Raw genomic sequence first — 25074 nt, forward strand, 5'->3', positions numbered from 1 at the left:
AACTCCATACAAGAACTCTATCATTAATTTCAGTATCTTAATCTCTCCATTGCTATCTATGCTTTGCTTTTGGTCTCCACGTGAGTTTCAAGTCTCCTCCCACTCTGTGGTTCCTTTCGCAGACAGCACCCTGCCCGACTTCCCTTTTAGGGATGAGGAAAGGGCATATGGAGGTCAGAGCTTCTCCTAAGCCTCTTCATCATCTCTAGTCAAGCGCCACCTCACTTGCCTGGGGACAAGGCCTGGCTCCAATCCCAGAAGGAGCCACATAAAATACTGAACTTCAAATCTGTCATCCGTGGGCAGGCCAGTGACTCTTGGGACCAAGGAGTCCCCATCCCTAGACCCCAACCTTTCAGGTTCCCAGTTCCCTCCTCCCTCAAAATCCAGGAGTTCAGGCTCTCAGCCTTCTCCTCCCTCAGACCCAGAAGTCTAGGCCCCTAGTTACTCCTCCTCAATCCCCTCCTCCCCCGGGTCCCCAGCCTCCTCAGGACCAAGGAGCCAGGGCTCTCAAGTCTCCATCTTCCTTAGGAGCCAGGGTCATGCCAGCGAACAGTCGAGGTTCGTGCAGCCAGAAACCCCACTGACTTCTCTCTTCGGCAGTCAAACAGGCTCTCAGCTACCTCCCGGGTTCTGTTTTGCCAGAGGAGGGTCTGACACGGAGTCCAGCTGTGATAAGCTACTCATGACATCATTCACTATTATCCAGCCCATTGACACTCCGTCTCCTATGAGCCTGGGCCACCCAGAGCGCGTTCCTTAGTAGGCGGGGCCCCGCGCGTCCTGCCAGTCTGCCAATCGGCGGGGCTCCCGGGGGAGGGGTGGGAATCCCCGGCGGGGCACCCGCGGGGAGGGGTGAACTGGAGCCGGTGGAGGGAGCAGGCTCCGTGGGTGCGGCGGGTAAGCCCTGCCCGCACGCCCAGTGTTGGGATTCTGGACATAGCTCCGGTGGGAAACAGTGGGCTTGGTGAGGCTTGGAGTGGAGTTTAGGTGGGCCACCGCCCATTTTGCTTTGTTAGAGAAACTGAATCGGGATGCAGTCTCAGAAAGTCCTCCGTCCATTCCATTTCTCCCACCCTAAATCTGATTCTTCTTGTCTGCACCTATCTGCCCTGTCCACCGGTTCGTTCAGTCCTTCCGACCTTCATTGATTCTCTCACTGATGTCCTCATGTAACCCCCACACCCACCCATTCACACTTTCACCCACCCATTACTTAAACAGCGTGCCAGTCTTCATGCTGGGCAATGGTGGTGACCAAGATGAGTCAGGCCTGGGCCAGGTGGCAGAACAGACCCACACATTGATGTGCAGGAATGTGCAGACGTAAAGGGGTCTTTTGGGGTTTGGTGAGTCAGGAAAGGTTTCCAGAGGGGCCATTGCAGCTGGATCTCGGAGGAGCAGGAGGTGCCAGGCAAGGGTGCAGGACAGCCTGGCGGGGGGAGGGGGGTACATTTCAGCATGAGCAAAGACAGGGAGGCATGCAAGAGTATTTACTGCCTGGCCCAGCCGGTGGCTCATTGGTTCAGCGTGGACCTATGAACCAGGAGGTCATGGTTGGATTCTGGGTCAGGGTACATGCCTGGGTTGCAGGCTCAGACCCCAGGAGGGGGTGTGCAGGAGGTGGTTGATCAATGATTCTCTCTCATCTTTGATGTCTCTCTCTCCCTCTCCCTTCTTGTCTGAAATTAATAATATACAATATATATAGCATTACTGTCTGTAGGTGCCCAGGCAGAAGGCCAGTCAGATTGAAGAGGATGAGGAGGTAGACAGAGGCCATGCTGAGGAGCTTGGACTTTGTTTGGGGGGCCAGGGGCAGGTATTAGGATGCCATGGAAGGGTGTAGAGCATGGGAGGACTGAGTCAGAGCTAGAGCCAGACCTGGAGGAATAAGACTGGAAGCCAGTAGCCCAGAAGGTAGATTGTGGAGGGACTGAGGTGGGAGAGGATGGAGCCTGGATTAGGCCAGAGGCTGAAGGGAAAAGGCAGGAGGCAGAAAGAATAGGATATGAAGCGTGATGGTCTATGGGGTGGAGGGGTTGTCCAGGACAAGAACAGTCCTCTGGCCTGGTGGACTGGGGGACGATGAAGCCATCCCTGAGACAGGGCCAGGAAAGAAGAGCAGGTTGATGGTGGTGACTGGGCAGAGATGAGCAAGGGGTCCTATGAGCTGGACAAGAGGATCTGTGGCTCAGGCCAGTGGGTCTGGACCTGCAGGGAGAGTTCTGGGCTATGGCTCCCTCCCCCATTGCAGGACCTGAATCAGAAATCACTTGGATGAATGAGGGTCTCTGTGATGTGAGGGTCCTCCTCTCCCTATCTCTTGAGGAAACTGCTTTCTTGTGTTTCTGCATCTTCCCTCTCTCCCTCACTCCCTTCCCTGGCAGCATTAAAACATATTCCATCACCTCTAAATACACACACACACACCATGCATCAGTCTCCCTTGAATTAGCTTTCATCCCTTTTATAGCTAAAGACTTGTACCCACCAGCTCAATATCTTACCTTCTAACTCCATCCTCAACCCTCCACATCTGGCTGCCCACCTCCCATGGCCCTGCAGCAGCTCTGTACAAGGTCATCAAGGATCCACCACTCATTGCTGAGGCCTGAGGGTAACGTTTGGGTTCTCATCAGACATAGACCACTCCCCCCAACTAACATTGCCTTTGCTCTATATCCTCTTCTTTCCTGGTCAGCTTCTTTCCTCTCCAGCTACTTAGCGCCCTCCAGGGTTCTCCCTTCACTGCCTGCCCGTTACTCAAGGCCTTGGTCCTCAGGGCTCTGTCTGTCCCAGCTCTCTGCTCACCCCACCTGCCCCGTCTTCCTAGAAAGGCTCCAGTCCCTCAGCTTCAGTCAGAAGTGAGCAGCCAGCCTACTCTCCTGCTGCCTCCTGGATGTCCCTCTGGATAGTCTCAAGACTGTTTAAAAAAGACGTTTCCCCCTTTTATTCCTTATCTTCTCTTAAAAAAAACCACCAACCCATTATTTATTTATTTGTTTTTATTGATTTCAGAGAGGAAGGGAGAGGAAGAGATAGAAACATCAATGATGAGAATCATTCATTGGCTGCCTCCTGCATGCCCCCTACCCCCACTGGGCATGGAGCCCCAAACCTGGGCATGTGCCCTGACTGGGAATTGAATCATGACCTCCTGGTTCATGGGTCAATGCTCAATCACTGAGCCTCGCTGGCTTGGCTCATTAAGGCCTTTTTGATCTTTCTGTGTGCAAAACAGCCCTCCACATCCTCCAACCGCCTCCCCCCCCCCCCCCCCACACACACTTGAGCCTCCTCCCCATAGAGACAGCCTAACTGTGCACCTACTGCTCTGGCCAGACCTGATTTTCATTGTAGTCCCCTTATTCTCCTGTCGCCTCTGCTCTACACTTAAGTCCTATTCATCCGACCTAAGTTAAGGCTGGGTCTGGTGTCTGCTCACCCCTACTCCCACACCCTACCCTCCATACTCTTTGCCCCTGCTCAGGTCTTGTCTCCCTGGCTCCATCCTGGCCCTTTTCAGTGCCACAAGCTGATCCCATCCTCCCCTGCTCAAAGCCCTCTCACTGCCCTCCAGTTATAGTCCAAATTGCACTCCAGGTCCTTCAGGATTTGTCCCTGTTGACCATGCCATGTCCCTCAGGCCACTCCCTACTTGGCACCAGACCTTCTGTCGGGCAGAGGCCTTGATCACTGTCCACTGGCTCTGACAACCTTGCATGTTTCATCTGCTTAGCAAACTTGTACTGCCCTAGCTCAGTGGATAGAGCATTGGCCTGTGGACTGAAGGGTCCCAGGTTCGATTCTGGTCAAGAGCACATGCCTGGGTTGTGGGCTCGATCCCCAGTAGGGGGCGTGTAGGAGGCAGCTGATCAATGATTCTCATCATTGATATTTCTATCTATCCCTCTCCCTTCCTCTCTGAAATCAATAAAAATGTATTAAAAACAAACAAACAAACAAACAAACAAACAAACAAACGTGTGTTCATCCTTTAAGGTCAAGCTTGGATCACCTCCTCTGTGAAGCCCTCCCTGACTACTACAGGTGGAGTCCTTGATGGGGGCTGTGACAGCCTGTGTCTGCATCCATCCTCCATCCTCCATCCTCCCTGAGTCCCTTGAGTGTAGGCTGTGGATTGAAACCGCCCCTGCTCCAAACCCAGGGCCTACAAGAGGGTGAGGTCACAGAGTCTTGGCTGAGGGACTGAGTGACTGTCACAGCCGGGCAGAGCTGGGGCCTCCAGAATTTTTTTTCTGGTGTCTTGTTAGCTTTGTTCCAATTCTCTCTGGGGTGTGGGTTTCCTTCTGGTGGGTGCTGGGGTTGGGTTGAGAAAGGGAAGTAGCTAAGAACCCAGAGTCCTCTGGCGCTCTACCTGGATTAAATCTGTGGGGAGGTGGATCTCTCTGGACCCAAGAATCCAGGCCCACAGGCCCCTCCTTCTTCAGAATCCTAAATTGGTCCCTCAGCCTTCAACTCTCCAGTCCTAGGTTTCTCATTCCCAGCAGCTGATTCCGATGCTGCCCCCAGATGGACGACCCCGCCCCCATTTGCAAGAGGCCAAACTAATTAAGTACTTTTATTTACAAACAAAAACAAACCCACCCCAGCACCGGTGGCAGCAGCAGAGGAAGGCAGTGGTGGAGTACAGGTCCAGCTGTGACTGGTTTTGCGTGCGCCCCTTCTCCAGGCCAGGATTTCACTCCCGGCCCTCCTTTACCGTAGGACTTAAGGCACAGCCCACCCCCTCCCGCGGCCCTCCTCCGGAGCATTACAGTATTCACTAAGAGGCTGCCGAGGCAGATGGGAACAAGAGGCCTTTAGTGCCGTCCCTCCCCCTCCCCGCCCCCCTGTACCGCGCGGCCTGGCTGGTCCGAGGCTCAGACCGGCGCTGCAGGCGCGGTGGTGCCGGGTGGAGTGAGGACCAGGCGGATACGCTCCACACACAGCGCGGCTGCCTGCCGCGTCTCCCGGCACAGCGCCGCCAGGCTCAGGAAGCCGTGCGGCAGATCCTCCACCACGCGCAGCGTCACAGGCTTGCCCAGGCTGCGCAGCCGCCGCGCGAACATGACGGAGTCGTCTAGCATGGGGTCCAGCGCACATGCCTGCGGGACAGTGGGGGTGAGGGACAGTGGGGGTGAGGCACAGGGACGCGTGCATGAACCAAGATGTGTGTGTGTGTGTGTGTGTGTGTGTGTGTGTGTGTGTGTGTGTGTGACAAGGGGGCAGACAGAGGAAGGAGACATGCGAGGCCAGAGGAGGGAGAGGTGGAGGGATGGTGGGGAGTTGCAGAATGAGTTTAACTGGGTTCCCTGGCCTCTGCCGGCTTCTCCTTCCCCAGGACCCACTGTTCCCTTCCCTGACTCTCCAAGCCCTGTGGCTGCCCCATGGCCCCCTGGTGCCTAGCAAGACCGCAAAAGAAAACTGCAGCCCTGACTCCCTTCCATTCTTCCATTGCCAGGCGTTCCTTCCTGGGGGCATGGCTGTCCCTTGGGGCCAGGCTACTGACCTTTCCCCCTCTGAGGAGCTCTCTTCCACAGGTGTACCTGAATCCCACCCACCCGCCTCACTGCTCCCTGTCTGGCACTCACCACGATGTGTACAGGCGGTAGGGTCTGCAGCATGCTCTCAGGTGCCAGCAGTGGTGACATGAAGGGGTTCTTGGCGATGGGCGATGAGTAGATGGGCATCTGAGTGGGACCTTGGCTGGAGCGCCTCGGGCGGAAGCCCTTAGGGAAAGTGGCACGAATTCCCCGGCCTTTGTCCTCGGGGCTCAGCTCATCTTGGGCCTCAACCTCTTCTGGTGTATCCTCAGGCCGGAGTAAGAAGTTGACGTCTGAGGGCTTGGAGGGACCAAGTGTCTCCGCCGACAGGGACAGCTCAGAGGTGCCTGATGTCTCGGAGCTGCTCTTGAGACTCAGGTCATGCAGTGTTAGGTTCTTGAGGGAGTCCGTGCCCATTGGGTCCTCAGGCTGGTCTAGCGCTGCTTCAGACACACTGCGCCGCATAGACTCTGCGAGAGAAGCAGGGTCAGGGCCGGCTGGGGCTGCAGATTGGCCTAGCTGTGTTGGCTGGGTGTGTGGGTGGCTGGCAGGGAAGGTCATAGGGAAGGCAGAGAACTCTGGAGGAGGAGTTGCATCCCAGAGCTGTGGAGACCTGGAGTGTTCCCCCAGACACCCTCCTTGGGGGTGGGGGTGGGAACTCAGGTGCCCAGGCTGCAACTTCAAGGGGGAGGAGGAAAGAGTTGTGTGGTCCTGGAGGTGGAGCCTTGTTCTAGTGGAGGGGTGTGTGTGTGTGTGTGTGTGTGTGTGTGTGTGGTGACTGGGAAGGTTAAGAGCAAGTCACTTTACCTCTGGGAGTTTCAGTTTCCTTATCTGTACAAAGGGGATAAAAATAATCTTTACCTCATAGGAGGTACTGAGGATTCAGTGGGATAAGATATTGGATTAAGTCCTGCTGTTTTATTACCAGGCCTGGCACCCTGTTCCAGCAGCCTCCTGGCCCAGCATGAGGCCCAGTCATCTTTTGATGGCTGTTTGACACCGAGGGTATGAATGGATCAAAGTGGAATAAGGCCTGCAGGTCCACATGGCTTTAAAGGAGGCTAAAGAGGGAGCTAAAAAGAGGCTTGGGGGCATATTAGATTCCCAGGGATCCCACACCTGTAGCCACATAGATCTACTCCCAAAATGCCCCTTATGTTCTTCAGTTTTATCCCTTACCTTTGAGTGACCAGGCAACAAGTACCCAAATGATACTACAGATGTGCCCCTGGCCTATCTGGTGTGCCCACCTTGGCCTGAGGTCCCTTAATTTTATCAGATCCATGATGCTATTTATCACTAGGGCCAAGACCTATATTTTTCAGTCTTTATAAGTCCATGGAGGTAAAATGCAAGATATAAAAATAACTGCATAAGTGCTCTGTGACGCCAAGGGTCACTGGAACAGAACTATTGACTAGAGTCATAGGGTCCGGCTAGTCAGGGGTGCCGGCATCCTCTAAGAGCACCTACTGTGTTCCAGTAGGTATTTTGCTGGGTGCTTGGAATGAACAGGTGCATGCAGTCCTTATGAGGCAGGCACTTTTATTGTACTCATTTCACTAGGAGCAAAGCAAGGCTCACATCACCCAGCAAGTACCTGGTATAGTAGGGTGTTAGACTGGTGGTGTGTCTGCAGGGGCTCTGGGGGTTTTCCTGTTACCTTTATCCTATAAGAAAAACTCCAGTGCTCAATGGTCCATGTGCCTAAAATTCAAATCCCTTTTGGTTTTGTGTGTGTTTATTTGCATTCATTTGACTATCCTAAAAACCAAAACTTAATTTAAAATAAAACTGGAATAATTTTCTGCGTATTCATATACTTTTGAATATGCATTCCTATTACCCAGAAAATAAGTTGAGTTGGTTATGCTTTAAAACCCTTAAAATGTGAAAGGTGAGAAAAAATGGATTCCTGGGTGGAAGTGACTTTGAGCTGCCTGAGTGCCCTGCCACCCACCCAAGTCTGGGAATCTCCTCCTCTTCCCGAGGTCCATCCAGTTTGCTGATCTCCCTGCCCTAGCCTCCCAGGTTGGCTTCTGCAGCAGGGATATTACCCCCACGTGTCTCTGTTAAAAGTCTGGAAAGAATCTAAGAGGGCTGCCCTCCACCTGAGGGCCCTCCTGGGACAGGCCTTCTGAGCATTTACTGAGGTCCCTTTCTGGGAAAGGCTGTTTGGAAAGTTAAATCATATAGTTCCTGGGACTGCGATGACCTGGGGGGCCAGAAATCCTTGAATTTCCTGGTAGGGACCAGGAAAGGCTTCCTGGTAGGGACCAGGACAGATATGGGGCAGAACCAGGAAGGTGATCTCTGCTTCCTTGAGGGCCTCAGGGCACAGCCTCTTTCCACCCTCAGATCTTGTGGTGTGCCAGGCTGTCCCTCCTGGGCATGATGGATGGGTGTGTGGGGAGGGCTTCATTTACCTGCCATGGGCACTGAGTCTCGGGGGGACTTGCGCCCACTCAGCTCCAGGAAGGAATTGAGCCACGAGGAAGCTCCCAGGCGGAGGTCCCGGAAGAGCAGGGCTGTGTCCCGCTGAACCAGCCCCATCATGCCCAGTGCCTTCTGGTCTGAGTTGGAGTGGTCCTCTGTCTCACCACCTGTGGAGTGTATGTGGGGCTGGGTTGGTCTCTTCTCTTTCTGGACTCAGTCTCAACCCCAGAGCTTCAGGAATCTATGCCCCCGGGAACACAGGAATAGCTTATGGCTTCAGTAGGAGCCTCAGATTCCTGTCCTCAGCCCCTTCTCAGACCCAGGAGACAGGGCTCTAGCCCCTGCCCCTATAGGCCCTGGGCATCCTGACCCCCTAGGTCCCAGCGCTGGGCCTTACCAGCATAGGCACTGACACACTTGGAAAGTACGCTGAGGGGCAGCAGGGGGTCCATGAGGCTCAGAAGGCGGGAGGGAGAGGCGGTGGGCTGCAGCATTGTTGCTGGATAGGCTGCCATGATGCCGTCTGGCACCCGCACCCCGTAGGCTGCTGCCCGAAGGGAGACGGTGAAGCAGAGGTTCCCGCCTGCACTGTCCCCGGCGAGGCATATCCGCTCGCCTGTTGAGCCTGGTTTGGAGAGGGGCTTGGTCAAGCCTGGCAGGGAGGAATACAGCTCTGGTCCAGGAGCATTGGGCTCTCAGAGCGGGGATGTGCAACCCTAAGGTCAGAGACTGGTAAACAGAGGCAGGGATTTGGACCTATTTGGAGGATAGTGATCAGAGAATCAGGCCAACTCAGGACATGGAGAGGCCTGGACAGATCAGGAGGCTGTGAGGAAGCTTGGGAGGCTGGAAGCAAGGTGGGGGTGGGAGTAGGGAGAGGGAGGGAGGGGGCATCTGAGGCCAGGAAATGGAAGCCAGGGTTCAGGCTGACAAAGGGCCATGGGCTCTGTGGCATGGGCACAGTCCCATCCTGCTTTGTGCCTCCCAAAATGTCGGAAGTGGAATGTCAGAGGAGCTGGAACAATGGGCTGGAGACATGGGAAACAGGAGAGAAAAGGTCAGAGGAGGTTACCATGGGGGAGCTGGGGGGATGGAGTGTCAGGGCTGGAGTGGGGAGGAGGAAGTGGTTGATGGAAAGTTGGGTGAGCAGTGGGGCAATGGGGAGAGTGCTGAGGCAGAGATGGAGGAGTGGGCAGTGGGGGGGCGGCCAGGTGGCAGAGATGGAAGGGGAGGCAGGGGGTGAAGATTGAGGCTTGAGAAACAAGATGGCTCACTCCCCTGCAGTGTGGGCTGGGGGCTGAAGCAGGCTGGGGCAGGAACAGAGTAGGTGGCATTGAGGGCTGGGCTCACCGAGCAGGGCGCAGTTCTTGATGGCCCAGCAGTAGGCGTAGAAGCACTCCTCCAGCGCGCGGGGGAAGGGGGCCTCTGGGGCCAGGGAGTAGTCGATGGAGAGGATGGGGACGCCCAGCTCCTGGGCCCAGGTCTTGAGGTAGGGCTCGTGGGACTTGGAAGTCTGGGCCACAAAGCCACCACCGTGGATATGCACAACCAGGTACTGAGAGCGGGGTGCCTGCTGTGGGCGTGGCCAAAGCTCCAGGGTCCGAGGACCCTCAGACTTCATCAGGCTGCTGAGCTCCTCACTGTCCTGGGGTGAGGGAGGAGGAGGAGGGTGAAGCTGGGGCAGCCTGCCTAGGCCTCCCCCCACCAAGGGGATGTACTCAGAGAGACAGGAGGGGAGCAGGTGTGAGCAGTGAGAGTTGAGACAGCATGGAGGGAAAAAAGAAGGGCATCTGGGTGAGGGTGCCCCTTGCTCTGTACCTGTTCCTGGCTGAGGCAGGGGCCCTACCTGTCCTTCACGAAGGTCATAGGAGATGAGCCTGACGAGGACTGGTGCAGGCCCCATGTGGGCCGAGGGGGGTGGGATGGTGACTGTAAGTTTGGGGTCAGTAGTCAGTGGCATTTCAAAGGCCTCTGGTGGCAGGCTGAGCAGGCGGCTTACCCTCACGGTGGCCGATGCCATGTTTGCTAGAGACTGGTGGGAGGAAACAGAAAGGGCTCTGGGGATGGGCAGCTTGAGCCCCCAGTTATTCCCTTATGTGCCATCCCTGGGCCTGGAGCCCTGCAGAGACCTGATGTGGCCTGGGATGGGTCTCTGGGCCTCTGTGTCCCCTTCTTGTAACAGGTTAGGGTCCTATCAGGCCCCATGCTCACCGATAGCACCTCGATCTCAGTGATATTCCAAAAGGCTTTCCAGAAGTGCACGTCCAGGTTCTGAGTGATTCGCTCAAACTCAGCCCCACGCAGCTCTGGGTCGATAGCAAAGCGGCCACTGGTGAAGAGGGAGCTGGCTGTCACACCTGGGGGTCGGGAGGGTGTCAGGAGGCCCAGGCAGGTCAGGCTGTAGGGGCAGGGATAGGGAAGGGGCGGGGGGGAGGGCAGGGGTGGTACAGGCAGGGCCCGGCTGGCCAGGACTCACTGAGGCCGGTTTCGTTGCGTTTGTAGTGCTCCCCAAAGGACACCAGCCCGATGGAGAGGGTCTGCAGGAATGGCCTGATGGCGGGCGTGAACTGTGGAGAGATGCTGCTGTGTCACCCACTGCCCAGGAGAGGGACAAGGGGCAGGCAGGAGTGAGGGGCAGACATAGTCATTCAACAAACATTTACTGACTCCTTCTGTGTGCCAGGCACTGCTCTAGGCACATGCCATATAATATCAAGTAATGACTAATGCTTTGAAAGACAATAGGTGGAGGGGACATAGAATGATGGCTAGGGGTTAGGCTACTTAGATGGTCTCCAGGAGGGACTTGAGGAGGGACCCAAATGAAGTGAGGGAAGGCTGTTCCTTGCAGAGAGCACGGCAAGTGCAAAGGCTTTGAGGCGGGCCTTGGGAGTAAGATGATGTAGGGATTTCCTGAAAGTCAGCGAGGACAGAGATGAGGTGTGGACAGCAATGGGGATCAGTTACAGGTCAACAGGAAGACAGATGGGAGATGGTCAGGTCAAAGATAGGGCCAGAGATCTTGAGGCAGAGAGACAGCCAAAGGGGAGATAGTACCTGAGAGAGAAGCCAGGCAGCTTAGGGAAGACAGAGGATGGGGAGACAAGATCAGAGGGGAAAAAGCCACAGGAGGTGGGCACAGGACCAGCAGGGTTCTTCTGTTCAGTCAGCAAATACTGAGCGCTAGGCACTGGGCTGGAGCAGGGGCTGGGCAAGACCCAGACAAGGGAGACCTCTGCTCTCTTGGGGCTGACATTTTACAGGGGGAGGCTGTCCTGCAACAGTTGGGCCCTCAGAGTAGCTGCCAGGCTTGGCCCTCCCCCTGGCCGGGGGCCCAGTAGGCCAGAGAGCACAGGGGTGCCTGGCCACTGTGGCTGGCTGCTGGCTCAAGTGGCCCTAGGATCTCTCTCCCGTGACTTGAAGGTCATGGCCAGGACATAGGGAGGAGCTGGCTGGCCCAGCTGGGCTGATCAATATTTGTGGGTTCAGCTTAGGTGAGGGGGAGTTCCCAGGAACACTCAGGCTGGGTCACTGAAGAAGGGCTGCCCCGCAGGGAAATGGGGAATGGTGGGTGGGATAGAGGCTGAGAAACTGCTAACCTCAGCTATCACCTAAGTGGGGGGAGGCCATGAGAGGGTCTGAAAGGGGCTATAGATACTCCTGGTGAGGTTCCCTGATGTGGCTGGGGGACTAGGGGATCTGGCACTGACCCCAGGGAGGGGCAATTGGGTCTCTGCTCTGAACCTGGTGCCCCAAGGGTCCCCCAATTCTCTGAGTCCACAAACTACTTTTCCTATGAATTGGAAGGCCTCATTGCTGCCTCCCTTTTAGTGCTGAGATGAGCTGTGTCTCCCTGAGCGTGGTTTGGGGTGAGCAGAGGGTAGAAGGCCTGCAGCGGGCAGAACTCAAGGTCCTAGTTCAGGGAGGAAAGGGGTTGAGACCAGGTTTTCCTGTCACCAACTTAGATCTGCTCCTTGGCCCTACCCTAAGCCTGAAAATCCCGATTCTACAGCGCCTTAGGTGAGTCCAAAAGCCTAGGCAGACCTGGGTACAGTTGAACCTCTGTAAAATGGGGCTCACACCCCTCCTCCTCCCTTCCAGGCGTCCAGTGATGCACTTACAAATGGGCCTGTGAGAACAATACTGACTATCCTCTTGGGGGTCTCAAATGATCTCAGGGGCCAGAGAGGTAACATAAAAGAGTGAATGGATCTCCTGAGTATAGGACCATGGAGAACAGTGGGGAACCTGGTGCAAAGCTATGCAAATGAAAGATTTCTTGCTACATGGTGGATGCAGCCTGGGGCCACATGTTTGAGTTCCTGGTGTAGCTCTGTCTAGGCCCCAGACAGCTTCCCTTTCTGTTTCCGCAGTTTTCTGAACCCATGAACCTTGTGGTTATTTTACACTATTGGGCCAGATTAGGGCCACCAGGTGCCTTCACTGGGGTCCAGGGTAGGGCAGGGGGCTCACCTGAAAGCCCAGGCAGCGGCCGTAGAAACAGCCCTTGTGCAGGGTGACATACTCGCGCAGGAAGTCTGTGGTGAGTCCTTCGTCGCCCTCGAAGAAGAGCCCCCCTGGCCGGTTGGTGGCCAGCAGGCGCTGGGCGTAGTAGGTCAGAGCTCGGAGCTGGGTGAGGGCGGCCAGGTAGGCCTCGAGTTCAGCCAGGTTGTGACTGGTACGGAAGAAGATGCTGCGGCGGTTGGAGGCCACATAGCGTGATTTGTGCAGCAGGTGCGCCATGCAGCAGCGGGCTGTGTGCACCAGGCTGCGGTACCCATTGGCCGGTGTTTCTGCATCCAGGTCAAAGAGGTGTGCCACACCCAGCAGGCGGGCCAGGGCTGGCTCCAGCCCCAGCGCCTGCTCCCGAACACCTGCAAAGACACTTGACAGCCGCCGTGCTGTTTCCCCAGGGCCCTGGCTGGAGAAGAAGGCCATGTTGTCCTCTGCCAGAGTCACCAGAGACTGTGTCATCGTGCGTAAGTCCATGTTGTGTATGAGCTGCAAGGCTGGGGGCAGTGGAGAGGCTCATTAAGCAGGGTTGGATCACACCTTGCTCAGCTGGGGCCCTGGGCCCCAGCAGCCCAGGCTCTATCCCCTTCCTCCCTCAGATACACACATCAGAACCCAGCCTCCTCCTTTAGGCCCAACAGTGGAGCCTAGGTACCCAGATCTTTTCCTCTTTAGGAGCCAGGAGTTCAAACCCTCAGCCTGTCCTTCCCCAGTGTCCCTGCTCTCTCCTATTGGTTCCCTGGCTCCAGTATCTCCTACATCCTAGAGCCTTCCTACCCCCTTTTTTTTTTCTTTCAGGGACCTAAGAGTTCAGGCATCTGTCTCCATTTACTGTCCTTTGTCCAGGACTCCTTCTAGTTCTGTCTGGACTCCAGCTGGTCCCCTCTCTCAGGACCCAGGATTTTAGGCCCTCATCCTATCTCCTCAGGCCCAAGGCATTGCCCACAGGCTCTTCCCCTCCACCAGTATTTGGGAGAGTTTATCTCTTAGACCACCCATTCCCATTCACCTGATGGTGTCCCAGGACCCTGGTCCCAAGCCTAATTCTCTTCCTGAACCAAGGAGTTCATCATTCTAGCCTTACTTAAAACTGAAGAGTCACTCTTGCCCTTTCCTGGCCCCTCAAGTCTGGCTGTGGAACCCCCTCCAAACTCCAGCTCCCTTCCCGTTCCTCTGTGCAGTCCCAAAACTCCATCTCACTCCTCTCCCAGCTAGACGCTCTGGCCTTTGGAGTGCACTCCGCTTAGATTGCATGGGCCAGCTCTGCTCTTCTGCCTGGAATAATAGTACTCACACTCATCGCTACCACTGACCTTGAGTTCACTCTGTGCCAGATCCTGTGTTCAGAGCATTGTGTGTGTTTTTGTTCATTTGCCCTTGTTAACTCTCTGAGACACAGACAGCCTCAGTTTACGTTTCAGCTATTAGTGGTAGCATCCCATTATACAGGAGAGGAAACTGAGGCTCAGAGGTGTTAAGGAGCTGAAGGTTGCATGAAAAATGGTAGAGCACCAGCTGGTTTGGCTCAATGGATAGAGTGTCTGCCTGCGGACTGAAGGGTCCCGGGTTCGATTCCGGTCAAGGGCATATGTTCGGGTTGTGGCTTAATCCCCAGTAGGGGGCGTGCAGGAGGCAGCCAATCAATGATTCTCTCTCATCATTGATGTTCCTCTCTGAAATCAATAAAAATATATTTTTAAAAAATGGTAGATCCCAGGAGGCAGCCAATCAATGATTCTCTCTCATCATTGATGTTCCTCTCTGAAATCAATAAAAATATATTTTTAAAAAATGGTAGATCCCAGGAGGCAGCCAATCAATGATTCTCTCTCATCATTGATGTTCCTCTCTGAAATCAATAAAAATATATTTTTAAAAAATGGTAGATCCCAGGAGGCAGCCAATCAATGATTCTCTCTCATCATTGATGTTCCTCTCTGAAATCAATAAAAATATATTTTTAAAAAATGGTAGATCCCTGGCTGGTTTTGCTTAGTGGTTTGAGTGTTGGCTTGTGGACTGAGGGTCCAGGGTTCGATTCTCAGTCAAGGGCACCCAGAGGACCATAAGAACTACTTCACACAGGCAGTTTGAATGTAAAGTTCCAGAGAAACAAAAGCTATTTCAGGAGGACAATGGAATTCCAGTGCATCTAAAGGGTGGGGTAGCTGATGCCTTCCTGTATAGAGCTACCATGATTCTTACAGTTGGTGAAACAACTTATGCCGTATATCAGCTGACTATGGCTTCACTTCCCAAGAAGCAAGGTTGACTTTAGTTATCCTCCCAGCAGTCAGTTGGTTCAATTTCATTCAGTAAGCTGATAAATAACTGAGTTTTTCTTTAGGGATCATTATTTATTGACTTGTACTAACTGCAACCAATAAAGCAGTCGTTACCATGGGGAAAAAAAAAAAAAAAGGTAAAGCACCCTGGCTGGGTAGCTTAGTTGGTTAGAGCATCATCCCGATATGCCAAGATTGCAGGTTCGATTCCCCGGTCAGGGCATATACAAGAAGCAACCAATGAATGCATAAATAAGTGGAGCAACAAATCGAATTTCTATCTCTCCCTTCCTTTCTCTCTAAAAAACAAACAAAACCCAACCAACCAAACAAAAACAGACATACATAAAAGCAGTGAGCAGAATTCAAACCCAGATCCAGAGCCATGTCTCCCTCCCGGTGCTCTGGAGGCTGGGCCCCTAGCTCTGGCCCTCAGAAACTGGACTAGGCCTGACTCCTCACACTTGAGGGTCCCCCTTGATGGGGATGCCCTCTGCTCCAGAGACACTTCCCTCCTGCAGCCCACCCAGCACCTTGCCTGGCTCCTGGGTTGATGGCCCCCTGCTCCTCCCAGAAGGTGTTTCCTCTCCCTTCCAGGCCCTCGGGTTTGCCAGTGGCCATTCCAGTGTCTCAGGGCCATTCCTGTTTCTCAGCTGGCTGTGCACTCACCCCTCTAGGCCTCTTCAGAGCTTCTCCGAGACTAGGACTGCTGGACTGTGGCTTGTGCCAGTAGCAGCCTGGGGCGATAAACCCGGGGAGGGGCCCAGCCTGCCCAGGGTGTGGCCACTGATCCACCTCCCAATCCACAGGGGACAGTGAGAACCACGTGCTGTAAACAGAGCATGGAACCCAACTCCCTGCCCCCCTGTCAGCTCCCAGCTTCAGTTCAATTCTGCTTTAGAACCTCCAGGAGTACCCAGCCCCCCCTCCTCCCTCAGACCCAGGAGTCCAGGCCCTTAGCTCTCTCCTCCCTCAGACCAGGAATCCAGGCCCCAAGTCCCCTTTGGACCCAGTTGTCTTAGCCCTCGTCCTGAACAAACTGTCCCCTCTCACCCAGCCAGGCTGCCCTCCCTCTCTCCAGGGTGGATTCAGGGAGCAAAGGCCCCATGATCTCAGCTCCTGCCACTCCCATCCCCCCAGGCTGGCCCTGGCAGAGCCAGCCCCAGCTGCTGGGGAAAGAGAGGGTAGCCAGCCCTGCCTGACCCTCCTGGGAGGACAAAAGCAGATTATAGGTATTTCCAAGACCAGCTGGGGCCCGAGGCACAGGTCCTATTGTGTGGTGTTCTCACACTGGCATCCTGTACCTGCCACTTAGCCTTTGCAGCACATCCTGCGGTGACTGTTCTGTCTACCTCACATGTGGGGAAAGCAAGGCTGAGAGACACAAGCTTCTTGCCTGGCCAGCTCTTTCTTGCCCTTCAGTCCTCAGCTTGTCATCTCCTTGAAGAAGCATTCCCTAACTGCTCATCTCTAAAGGAGCTATGCCACCCAGCACTACTTTCTGCCAACATACTTAAATTGTTCTTCCTAGAACTTTACATATTTGTAATTATACATTTGTTTGTTTACATGTGTATTATTTGTCTCTCCCCAGGGGCAAAACCAGGATTTAGAGCGGTGAAGCTTATAAGAACTATGAAGCTTATATGTGTGGAAGTGGGGCTGTTTAGGAAAAGGAATATAAAATCACAAATACAAAATTAGGTACAGGATCTTGGAAGGGAATAGTGCAAATGAGAGGCCCTGAAGTCTCGATGTCATTTGCTTGGCTGGAGGTGAATCCTGTCTCTCCCCCTTAAATACCCATCCCCATGAGGGCAGGCCCATCACGGGGCCTAGCACATAGTAGGTGCCCAGCAAATATCTGAAGAAGGAAGAAAACCCAGTAGAAGGGAGAAGGGGATGGATGGGAGTTTGGAAGATGACCACCCCTCCCCAGGGCAGACAAAAGATGGACAGACAGAGGCCTCTGGCGGCAACTCTAAGCTTGGTGGCTGTGACAGCAGAACACTGGCCCAAACCACTCACCAGGTGGTCCTGGATAAGCCTGGTTTCCTCATCTGGAAATTGCACTTGGCCATCCTGCCTGCCGCCTGGGCAGCCTGTTCTATAGCTGTCTGTTTGGTGGTTCTCACGTGGCTTCACCAAGGTATGTACTGGGTCATTTTCCTCTGTGGTACCAAATGCTAGCATACTAATCAATTGACTATTTATGTGTCTGCTTTTTGTCTCCCTCATCAGTTTATAGGCTCCCTGATGGCAGGGACTTTGTTTTATTGCTGTACCTGAACCCCTTGCACAGTGCTTGGAGCATGGCCAGCATGTGGTATTTATTGCCTAACAGACTGTGGTTTCCCACTTTATAAACCCACTGTTATTTACTTCCCTCCATGCGCTAGGGCTCTTTATTGAAGATGAGGACAGAGGAGACCTGGACAGAACAGTGACTTGCACAAAGCACTGGGGAATAGGCTGGATCCCAGGCCTTCATGATTCGAGGGCTCTGCCCTTCGCCCTGGTCTAGGCAGCTCCCCGGGGGCTAGGCTGGGTGGAGCTGGCAGGAAGGGATGTTGAGATTGCCAGAAACTCGCCAAGAATCCCAGGCAGAGGGCACTGGGGCAGGGGCAGGCCCACCAGGGCCATGGGTGAGGACTGGGACAGAGGTAGGGCTGAAGGGTCCCGTTGTCTGGGCACCAGCCCTTTGCCCTAGAGAGCCACGGGGCAGCTGAATCAGGCCTGGATTTTGGCCCCTGGGGACTGAGCAGGGCAATGGGGGAAAGAAGTGCGGGGAGGATGGAGGAAGGGCAAGGTCTGGGGCCTGGGAAGAATAAGGGTTTCTGCATGGGAGATGCCTGGGTACAGGTGAAGAAGGGGGGCCAGTGAGTGTAGCCAGTTCCCGGAGTGTTCCCACCAGAGTAAACAGTACTCTAAGGACTGACTGTAGTGAGCCAGGCACTGATCTCTCTATGTGCTTTTTGTGAAGTAACTCATTTTATCCTCCCCAGGATGCATGAGGAAGGACTATTACCACCCCTTCTGGCAGATGAGAAACCAGACCTGGAGAGGTGGCATGCTGCCCAAGGTCACAGAACCAGCAAGGATGGTAGATCTGAGTGTTGTTCCTTCTCTCTGTCATGTCTCAGCTATGTGCTTTCTGGGTGGTCAGGTGTGAGTGTCTGAGGTTCACATGCATGTATGTACATACATAGGTTAGGGTCATGGCCATTATTTGTCCTGGCCTGTGGTTGTGTTGACATTTTTTCTCAATCTATGCATTTTTCTGTTGCTTGGCATATCTGAAGGCATGTTTTTATGCATGTGTCACGGTCTGCGTGTGTTTTTCTCAGCCTGTGAGAGAGACTGTGTGGGCATGCGTATGTATGAGTATGGATATATATAGATATTTGTGCATATCCTAGTGTGTGTGTATGTGGCATAAGCATCACTCCCCATTTGCTCAAGCCAGAACCCAGGGAATCATCCTGGCCATTTCCTATCCCCATCTAATCCATCATGAAGTCCTGTCCACTCTGCCCCCTAGAAACCTCTGGAACCTGATCCTTCTCCCACCCCCACTGCTCCCATATCTGGATAAATGTAACTCATGACAGTCTCTGATTTTGCCCCTTTCAGTCTTTGCTCCACATAGCAGCCAGAGGCTCTTTCTAAAACACACTCCCAACTCTCAACAGCCCAACCCCTTCTCTCAGGAAAAAGCCCCACATCCTGGACATGGTCTCCTAAAGTAGAGACCATCTGGGCTCCATGCCCACCCAGCCTTTCTTCCTCCCCTCCCTTGATGAGCTCCCTCTGTGCTGTAATGTGCTGCTTTCTTGGGCCTGAGGGTTTCTGCCCATTCTGTCCCCTCTGTCCTCCCTGCCCCCCTTGCCCAAGCAGTCATCCTTGGGTCCAATATCACCTTCTTGGGAGGCCTCCCTCTTACATTATCTCAGGAATTTCCCTATTGTATACATCATAGTTTATAATTATATCTGGCTTGTGAGATTATTTGATTAATGTCTGCATCTACAGCTCCAATGTGTCTGCCCTTACCACCAAAAAAGCCCAGGCCTGGCCTAAATAAGTGTTCAGTGAATGTCTGATGAACGAATTTGTGTGAATTAAGGTTGGGACACACAGCAATTTTGAGCTCACACACTCCCTGCCCTCAGGAGGCTGGGGGCAGCTATCTCTCTGCTCTCACTGGCCAGGTAAGAAAACCCAGGTGACCCTGCTCCCTCAGAGTTTCAGTGTCATCATTTGGGAAATAAGGTGATCATAATGACACTATTGTCATCAGGTTACTGGCAAGATCAAATTGATGACTAGGACTGCACCAGCCAGCCTGGATGCCTTTGGGGCAGGGGTGGGGAATGATTCACCCAACTGAGACCTGGCACCAGGGCAGGACCTCAGGAAATGAGAGCCAAATCTCAGAGCTTGGGGGAATGAACTTTTGTGAGTAGGCGGGCCCATGGATTTGTGAGGACTGGCTCAGCCCTGTGCAGGAAGTCCTGCCCAAGAGGATTCTGACTCCCCATGACAATCCCAAGTGCAACACGATGATTATTGTCCCAGTGTTACAGTTCACACATTCCTTTGCTTATTAATTCAGTAAGTATTTAAGTGTCTATGTGCCTGGCATAGTAGGCTCTGGAAATGCAGGGTAAACAAGGCAGACACAACCCCACTCTTAGGGAGCTTGCTGTCTAATGGGGGGTAACTGCATTCATTCAATCCTCACAACAGCCCTACAAGTCAGGCACTCTTATCATATCCACTTTATAGCTCAAAAAGTTGAGGCAGGGAAGGAAGGAGCCCGTTGCCCAGTGTACCACAAGTTATAGCCTGAAGAACCAGGTCTCCAGTGCCCATGTACTTAACCATGGTCTGTACTGCCTGCCTCTAGGCACTCTGTCCTGCTTGTGATGCTGTTTTGCTATGTGACAGTCAATGCCCTCGGGCAACAGTCTGAGCCTGTCTGAGCCTGCATGTGCATCTGGAGCCAATTCCAGTTCTATCCTTGACAGGGATGTACAATGGGCAGTTTGGGATCTCTGGAGCCCAGGGGCTAAGCCATTTTCTTGTCTGCACAGGAACTTTCCACAGGTCCTCATTTGGATTGAAAAATATTCAAAACTGAGCAAGGAATTATTGCCAGCCCCTGCCCATCTTCGTTGGACTGTCTTTCAGTTAATAATGTGGCACCCTAGGGACCCAGGTGACAGGCCTCCCTTCTCCTGAGGGAGAGTGTGGCAGTCAGAAAACAACCCAGGAAACCCTAGTCCTAGAAGGAGTGGGGGTCAGGAAGTTAGGCCCCAAGAAAGGGGGGCTGAAGCAAGCAGGTGAACTGACAGGAAATGGATGGAATGAATGAAGGCTGGGAGTACATGTCTGGCATTTCCCTCTCTGGGGCACCTTTCCTACTACCTTTCTCTGACTCACTCCTAAACTTCCTCTTTGGGCAACAGCTTATAAACTTCTTCCTTACTGTCCTCTCAAGAGTGCCTGAGACCTGAAAATCGGGCGCTCCAACCATTTCCCAGGTGGGAAACACTGAGGGCAGGAGTTGCCTACGGTCACACAGCTAGTGCGGAGCCAGAGCGGGAACTCTGGTCCAGAAGACTCCATTCAGGACTCTCCTCCCAAGACAGCAGTGGAGCGTCCGGTAGTCTCTATGCCGGCGGTATATTCCGCTCTCACAGCATCTCCGCATTCCCCCGCAGAGCGGCAATGGGCCAGTCCATGGACTCCCCTACTTCTCGAGGCGGTGGGTCAGTCCACTCAGTCCCCAGTTCCCCGCAGGATGTCCAAGGTTCCTTCCGGGCTGTTGCCGGCCCCCGCGTGCTCACCTTTGGCCTTGATTTTTCGCCATCGCCGGCGGCTTTGCCTCTTGGATCTCTCTTTGTCATTCTTCGAGGCCGGCGCCCCAGGGGCCCCGGCGGGCCCCGCTTCCCCCGCTGACTCCATCAGTTCTCCTCAGTTCCCCACGGGGACCAATTCCAAGCCCCACGCCCCACCCCGAGGGCCAATCCTGCTTACACAACACCGCCGGGCCCCCATACCACCCAATCCTGGGCTTGCTCCGCTCTGGGTCCCGCCCCCTGGACTATCCGGGCCTCACCCCACCGCCGGGCCCCGCCCCCAGCTGCCAGGACCTAAGGACTGGCCCCGCCCCCTCATACGCATCAAGGACCCTCGACCGACAAAAATGCAGCCCGGGAGGCGGCGCAAAGCGTCCTTCTTCAGTCAGCACTAGTGGGGAGTCTCACGGTTGTCTCCCTAGCACAGAAGCCTCGGTCTTATCACATGTTGGTTCTCAGCTTTGCCTTCCCACTCACCTTCCCATGTAGGGATCCCTTAGAACGCCACCCGGCCCGCCCGCTCGCGGGGAGAGCGAGGCGCCGCAGAGCCTACCCTTGAGGACAGGGGGCGGGCCAGGTCCTCGGGCAATTCAAAGTCGGGGCGGGACGCCAGCGCTGGAGGCGGGCTCTGCCTGCGAGCCATTGGAGGAGGAAGCCCCTCCTTCTCCCTGCCCCCTGCCTCCTAGTTCTCTTATTGCTCCATTTCTCACGGTTCCTTTCTCTACCTTCTCTTCTCCCTCAAGAATGAGAGGGAGAAGCAAGGAGAATACTAGGCGCCTGCGTAGTAGCCCCAATACGCTGGCCAGGGGCAGGGAGGGGCGGCGGTAGGAGAGGCGCGCGCCCGGGAAAAGGCGGGAAACAGTGGCGGCTCGAGGCTCGCGCATGCGCACACATTCAACGGCGCTTGGGCGCTTCAGGAGAGGCGGCCTGGTCGCCCTGGCGGTTTGGGGGCCTAGAGACACAACTCTTCACCCTCAGCACCGGAAAAACGCCTGGAACCCTCTCTCCCTCTCTTTCCATCCCACCCCTCTTCCCCACCCTCCCAAGGCCTACCACCAGCCTTGGCACTGACATCAATTACCTTCTCATCCCTGAGAGGGACGGGCCAGCCCGCGGGGCCTGGGGGAGGGGGGAGGGGGGAGGGCCTCTGGGCTGGGCCACCGGTGCCCTGCCGGCCCTCAGCTTCTGGAGTGGGGCTGCAAGTTTCCCCGCTTCCGGCTACTTCAACAAGCAACCCCTCATTCCAGGGAGAAAACTTGATGCCTGCTTCTGCCTGGAAGGCTTTGGAGCCTAGAGAATGGGGATGGGAGCTAGACACCCGCCCCCCCCGCCCCCCCTCCACTGCTTCAGAGGAGGGGAGGGAGGGCAGGCAGCCATCACTCTCCCCTCCCACTGCCCCCAACTCTGCCTTCCTCTAGCCCGACCTTGTCTGGGACTTGGCAGACCCCCTCTCCTAGGGCTTAATCACAAGGAACAACAACAGCCTGTAATTATTGGAATCGAGAGTCTAGGTCAGTGGTCGGCAAACTCATTAGTCAACAGAGCGGCAAACCGCGGCTCGCGAGCCACAGTTTGCCGACCACTGGGCTATCCCTTCCAGAACACAGCCCATAAGGCCTTCAGGTCTGGCTGGACTGGGACTTCTCTGGGGGGGAGAGGAAGTGTCCTGCTGCGGAGGGAAGACCCGGACAGCTCAAGGATGGCCAAGGCACAGATGTCGGCCTAGTCAGGATGGAAACCCCCTGAGGGTAAGGTGCCCCATTCAGCCTGTGTCTCTGGTGCACACTCCAGTATCTGCCCCCGAATTGTGCTTCAGTGGGTTTGGGGAGGGATGGATGAATACTGGCAGGCTTCGTTGTTGTTCTGGCCCCTAGCTCAGGACCTTTTCACACTTTGATTTACCTCAAATCCTTTGAAGGAAGGCAGCCTCGTTGGCTTTGAATCCTGGCCTGGCCACTTCCTACTGCCCCCCTCGTGTCAGATCCTTTCCATCTCAAGGCCTCGGTTTCCTCCTCTATCAAATGGGACTGTTGATCTTTGTTTCACAGAACCTTTGAGGGATCACCTGAGCTGACCTGAGATAGGCAGCTCTCAGTACTTCTTCTATTTTAAAAATTTTAAGTTATAGGGTAAAGGAAGGGCCGTGGAGTTTGGGAGTGAGGAAGCTAAAGGTGGCATGCCGGGGGAGGGGACGAGGGAAGGGAAAGGCACTGGCTTGCTACCGGGATGGAGGGTCTCAGTACTTCTTGACTGAATGAATAACAATCCGTGGGAGACTCCCGTTCCTCCAAGCGCAACTCACCCGAGTCCCAGGAGTGTCTGTGATTCTGGTTGCTGGTTTTCGTCCCTTGGGCTGATGTCCCACCACATCCTGACATCTCCTCATAACCAGGCTTCTCCTTGAGGTCCAGCTTCATCCCCTGGGTCATTGTTCCATCCCTCATGGCTGGTGAATCGGTCTCAAACGGATACCCCGAACCTGATTCTGAGTCAAAATCTGTGATCCACTCAAGAAATGTCTTCCACTCTGAGGCTGGCCTCTGTATGGATAGTTCATGAAGTTTTGATAGAAATCCCCACTCGATCAAAGATCCCTGCTGGGATTTGTCTGGAGCTGTTTGCTGGCCTGTATGGTCTGACTGTCCTGCTTTCTCTTGGGACATAGATTCAGTTTGGGAAGGAGGTGTTGATCCAGCTTCTTGTTGAGCTAGAGGTGGCTCTAGTGGGCCAGGTGCTGGCTGAGCCACATGTTCCTCTTCCAATTCTGGCTCCTGTTGAGTTTTAGATTCTTTTTCTGTCCCAGGTCCTTGCTGTGAGGCAGCTCCCTCTGGAGTGAAGGGCACCCTTTGGGTAGGAGGTGATTGCTGTGGTGCAGGTTCCTGTGGGGCAAGGATTTCCTGCTGTAAAGCAGATTTTTGTTGGGCTCTAGTTTCTTGCTGGGATTCAGCTTCATGTTGGGCAAGGGACTCCTGCTGAGCGAGGGGTCTTTGCTGGGAAGCAGGCTCCTGTTGGGTATTGAATCCCTGCTGCGTCTTAGATGCTGGCTGTGCTGTGGGTGTCTTTTCTGGGTCAGGCTCTGGCTGGGTGATAGGTATCTGGTGTGGTTCAGGTTCCCAGTCAGGTTTAGATACTGACTTAGAACCTGGATCCACTGTTGTTAATTCCCTCATGGGAGATGTGGCTCTCCCAGGCTTCATCCTTCTGGCCCCCACCAGGCCTCCTTTGTCATAGATGCCTCATTGATTCCTCATGATGACACCTCTCTTTGGGTTCCACTCCTTTATCCTGGCATTCCTGGTCTTTTTTAGGCAGTTGGCAAGTGGGCTGACCACTGCTGGCCCCAACTCCCGTGGATTAGAAACAGGAGGAGGCTGGTTGCCCACCACTCTTCTACCAGAGGGGAGGGGCTTGCCCTCTTGTGTCATAAATAGGGCCCCACCCTACTCACCACTCAGTTAAAATGTTTTTGTTTTTGTTTTCTCATAAGGCAGCATCCAACTTAGTCCTCTGGGATGACAGAAGTCAGATTCTGGATGAGTGTTCCTTTTTTTTTCCCCCTCCCCTTCTGATGTTTGAGGAAAGGATCAGAGGGGGAAGCTGTCTCTATACTGCAGTAATAATCTTTTTCGCTTTATTTATACTTTCAAATGGTTGCCAGTTTAATTTCCTCATACTATCATTCTAATTTCACTCCCATGTTAAAAAAAAATGAATGATGTCCTCTCATTTGTACAGCTTGAAGCCCTTTTCAATGGTATTTGAGATCTTCCACACTATCTCTCTAGCTCTGAATCTATGGTTCTGTATACATGTCTTCTGTACTAGTTTGGAAACTCACAGAGTACAATGACCCTTGATGATGATGATGATAACAACCACAAATCCTAAAGGTGTTCTATATACTAGGAAATTACCTAGTATATAGTTTTTTAAGACCTATATTGTCTTTAAATAGAGGCCCGGTGCACAAAATTCGTGCATGGGGGGGGGTGGAGGGGTCCCTCAACCTGGCCTGCACCCTCTCCCAATCCGGGACTGCTGGCTCCTAACTGCTCACCTGCCTGGCTGCCTGATTGCCCCTAACCTCCTCTGCCTCAGCCCCTGCCATGGCGGCTTTATCTGGAAGGACATCCGGAATGACATCCGGAAGGTTGTTCGGCTATCTGGTCTAATTAGCATATTACGCTTTTATTATTATAGACTAGAGGCCCAGTGCATTAAAATTCATGCACTGGAGGGGTGGTCCCTCAGCCCGGCCTGCCCCCTCTCACAGTCTGGGAGCCCTCAGGGGCAGGAGGCAACCCAACGATCAGGGAAAGGCAATGCCCCCATCACACCTCTGCTGCTGCCACTGCTGGCAGTGCAAGCCTCAGCCAGCCCTGGTTACCTGAGCCTTGGGTGGCCCTGGGTAGCTTGGCAGCCGCCATC

General features: G+C 54.2%; 1 protein-coding gene across 6 annotated transcripts; it reads right to left on the reverse strand.

Annotated features, from left to right (window-relative positions):
- Positions 1 to 3372: 3372 nt before the first annotated feature.
- Positions 3373 to 23843, reverse strand: LIPE (lipase E, hormone sensitive type; the record flags this gene model as incomplete). Of its 6 annotated transcripts, none has more annotated exons than XM_080645467.1 (10): positions 3373 to 5111; positions 5598 to 6019; positions 7976 to 8152; positions 8383 to 8610; positions 9336 to 9630; positions 9832 to 10017; positions 10197 to 10342; positions 10462 to 10552; positions 12459 to 12994; positions 22949 to 23843. In XM_080645467.1, the coding sequence occupies 10 exons, from the start codon at positions 23841 to 23843 to the stop codon at positions 4887 to 4889; spliced, it is 3201 nt and encodes a 1066-aa protein (XP_080501593.1). In that variant the 3' UTR covers positions 3373 to 4886. The 6 variants fall into 6 exon arrangements, with proteins under 6 accessions (XP_080501593.1, XP_080501594.1, XP_080501596.1 ...); XM_080645468.1 differs by lacking the exon at positions 22949 to 23843 and adding an exon at positions 20635 to 21221; XM_080645470.1 differs by lacking the exon at positions 22949 to 23843 and adding an exon at positions 21124 to 21211.
- Positions 23844 to 25074: the final 1231 nt, after the last annotated feature.

The sequence above is a fragment of the Plecotus auritus genome, assembly GCF_963455305.1.
Source record: "Plecotus auritus genome assembly, chromosome: 10".
In the NCBI taxonomy this organism is placed as follows: domain Eukaryota; kingdom Metazoa; phylum Chordata; class Mammalia; order Chiroptera; family Vespertilionidae; genus Plecotus; species Plecotus auritus.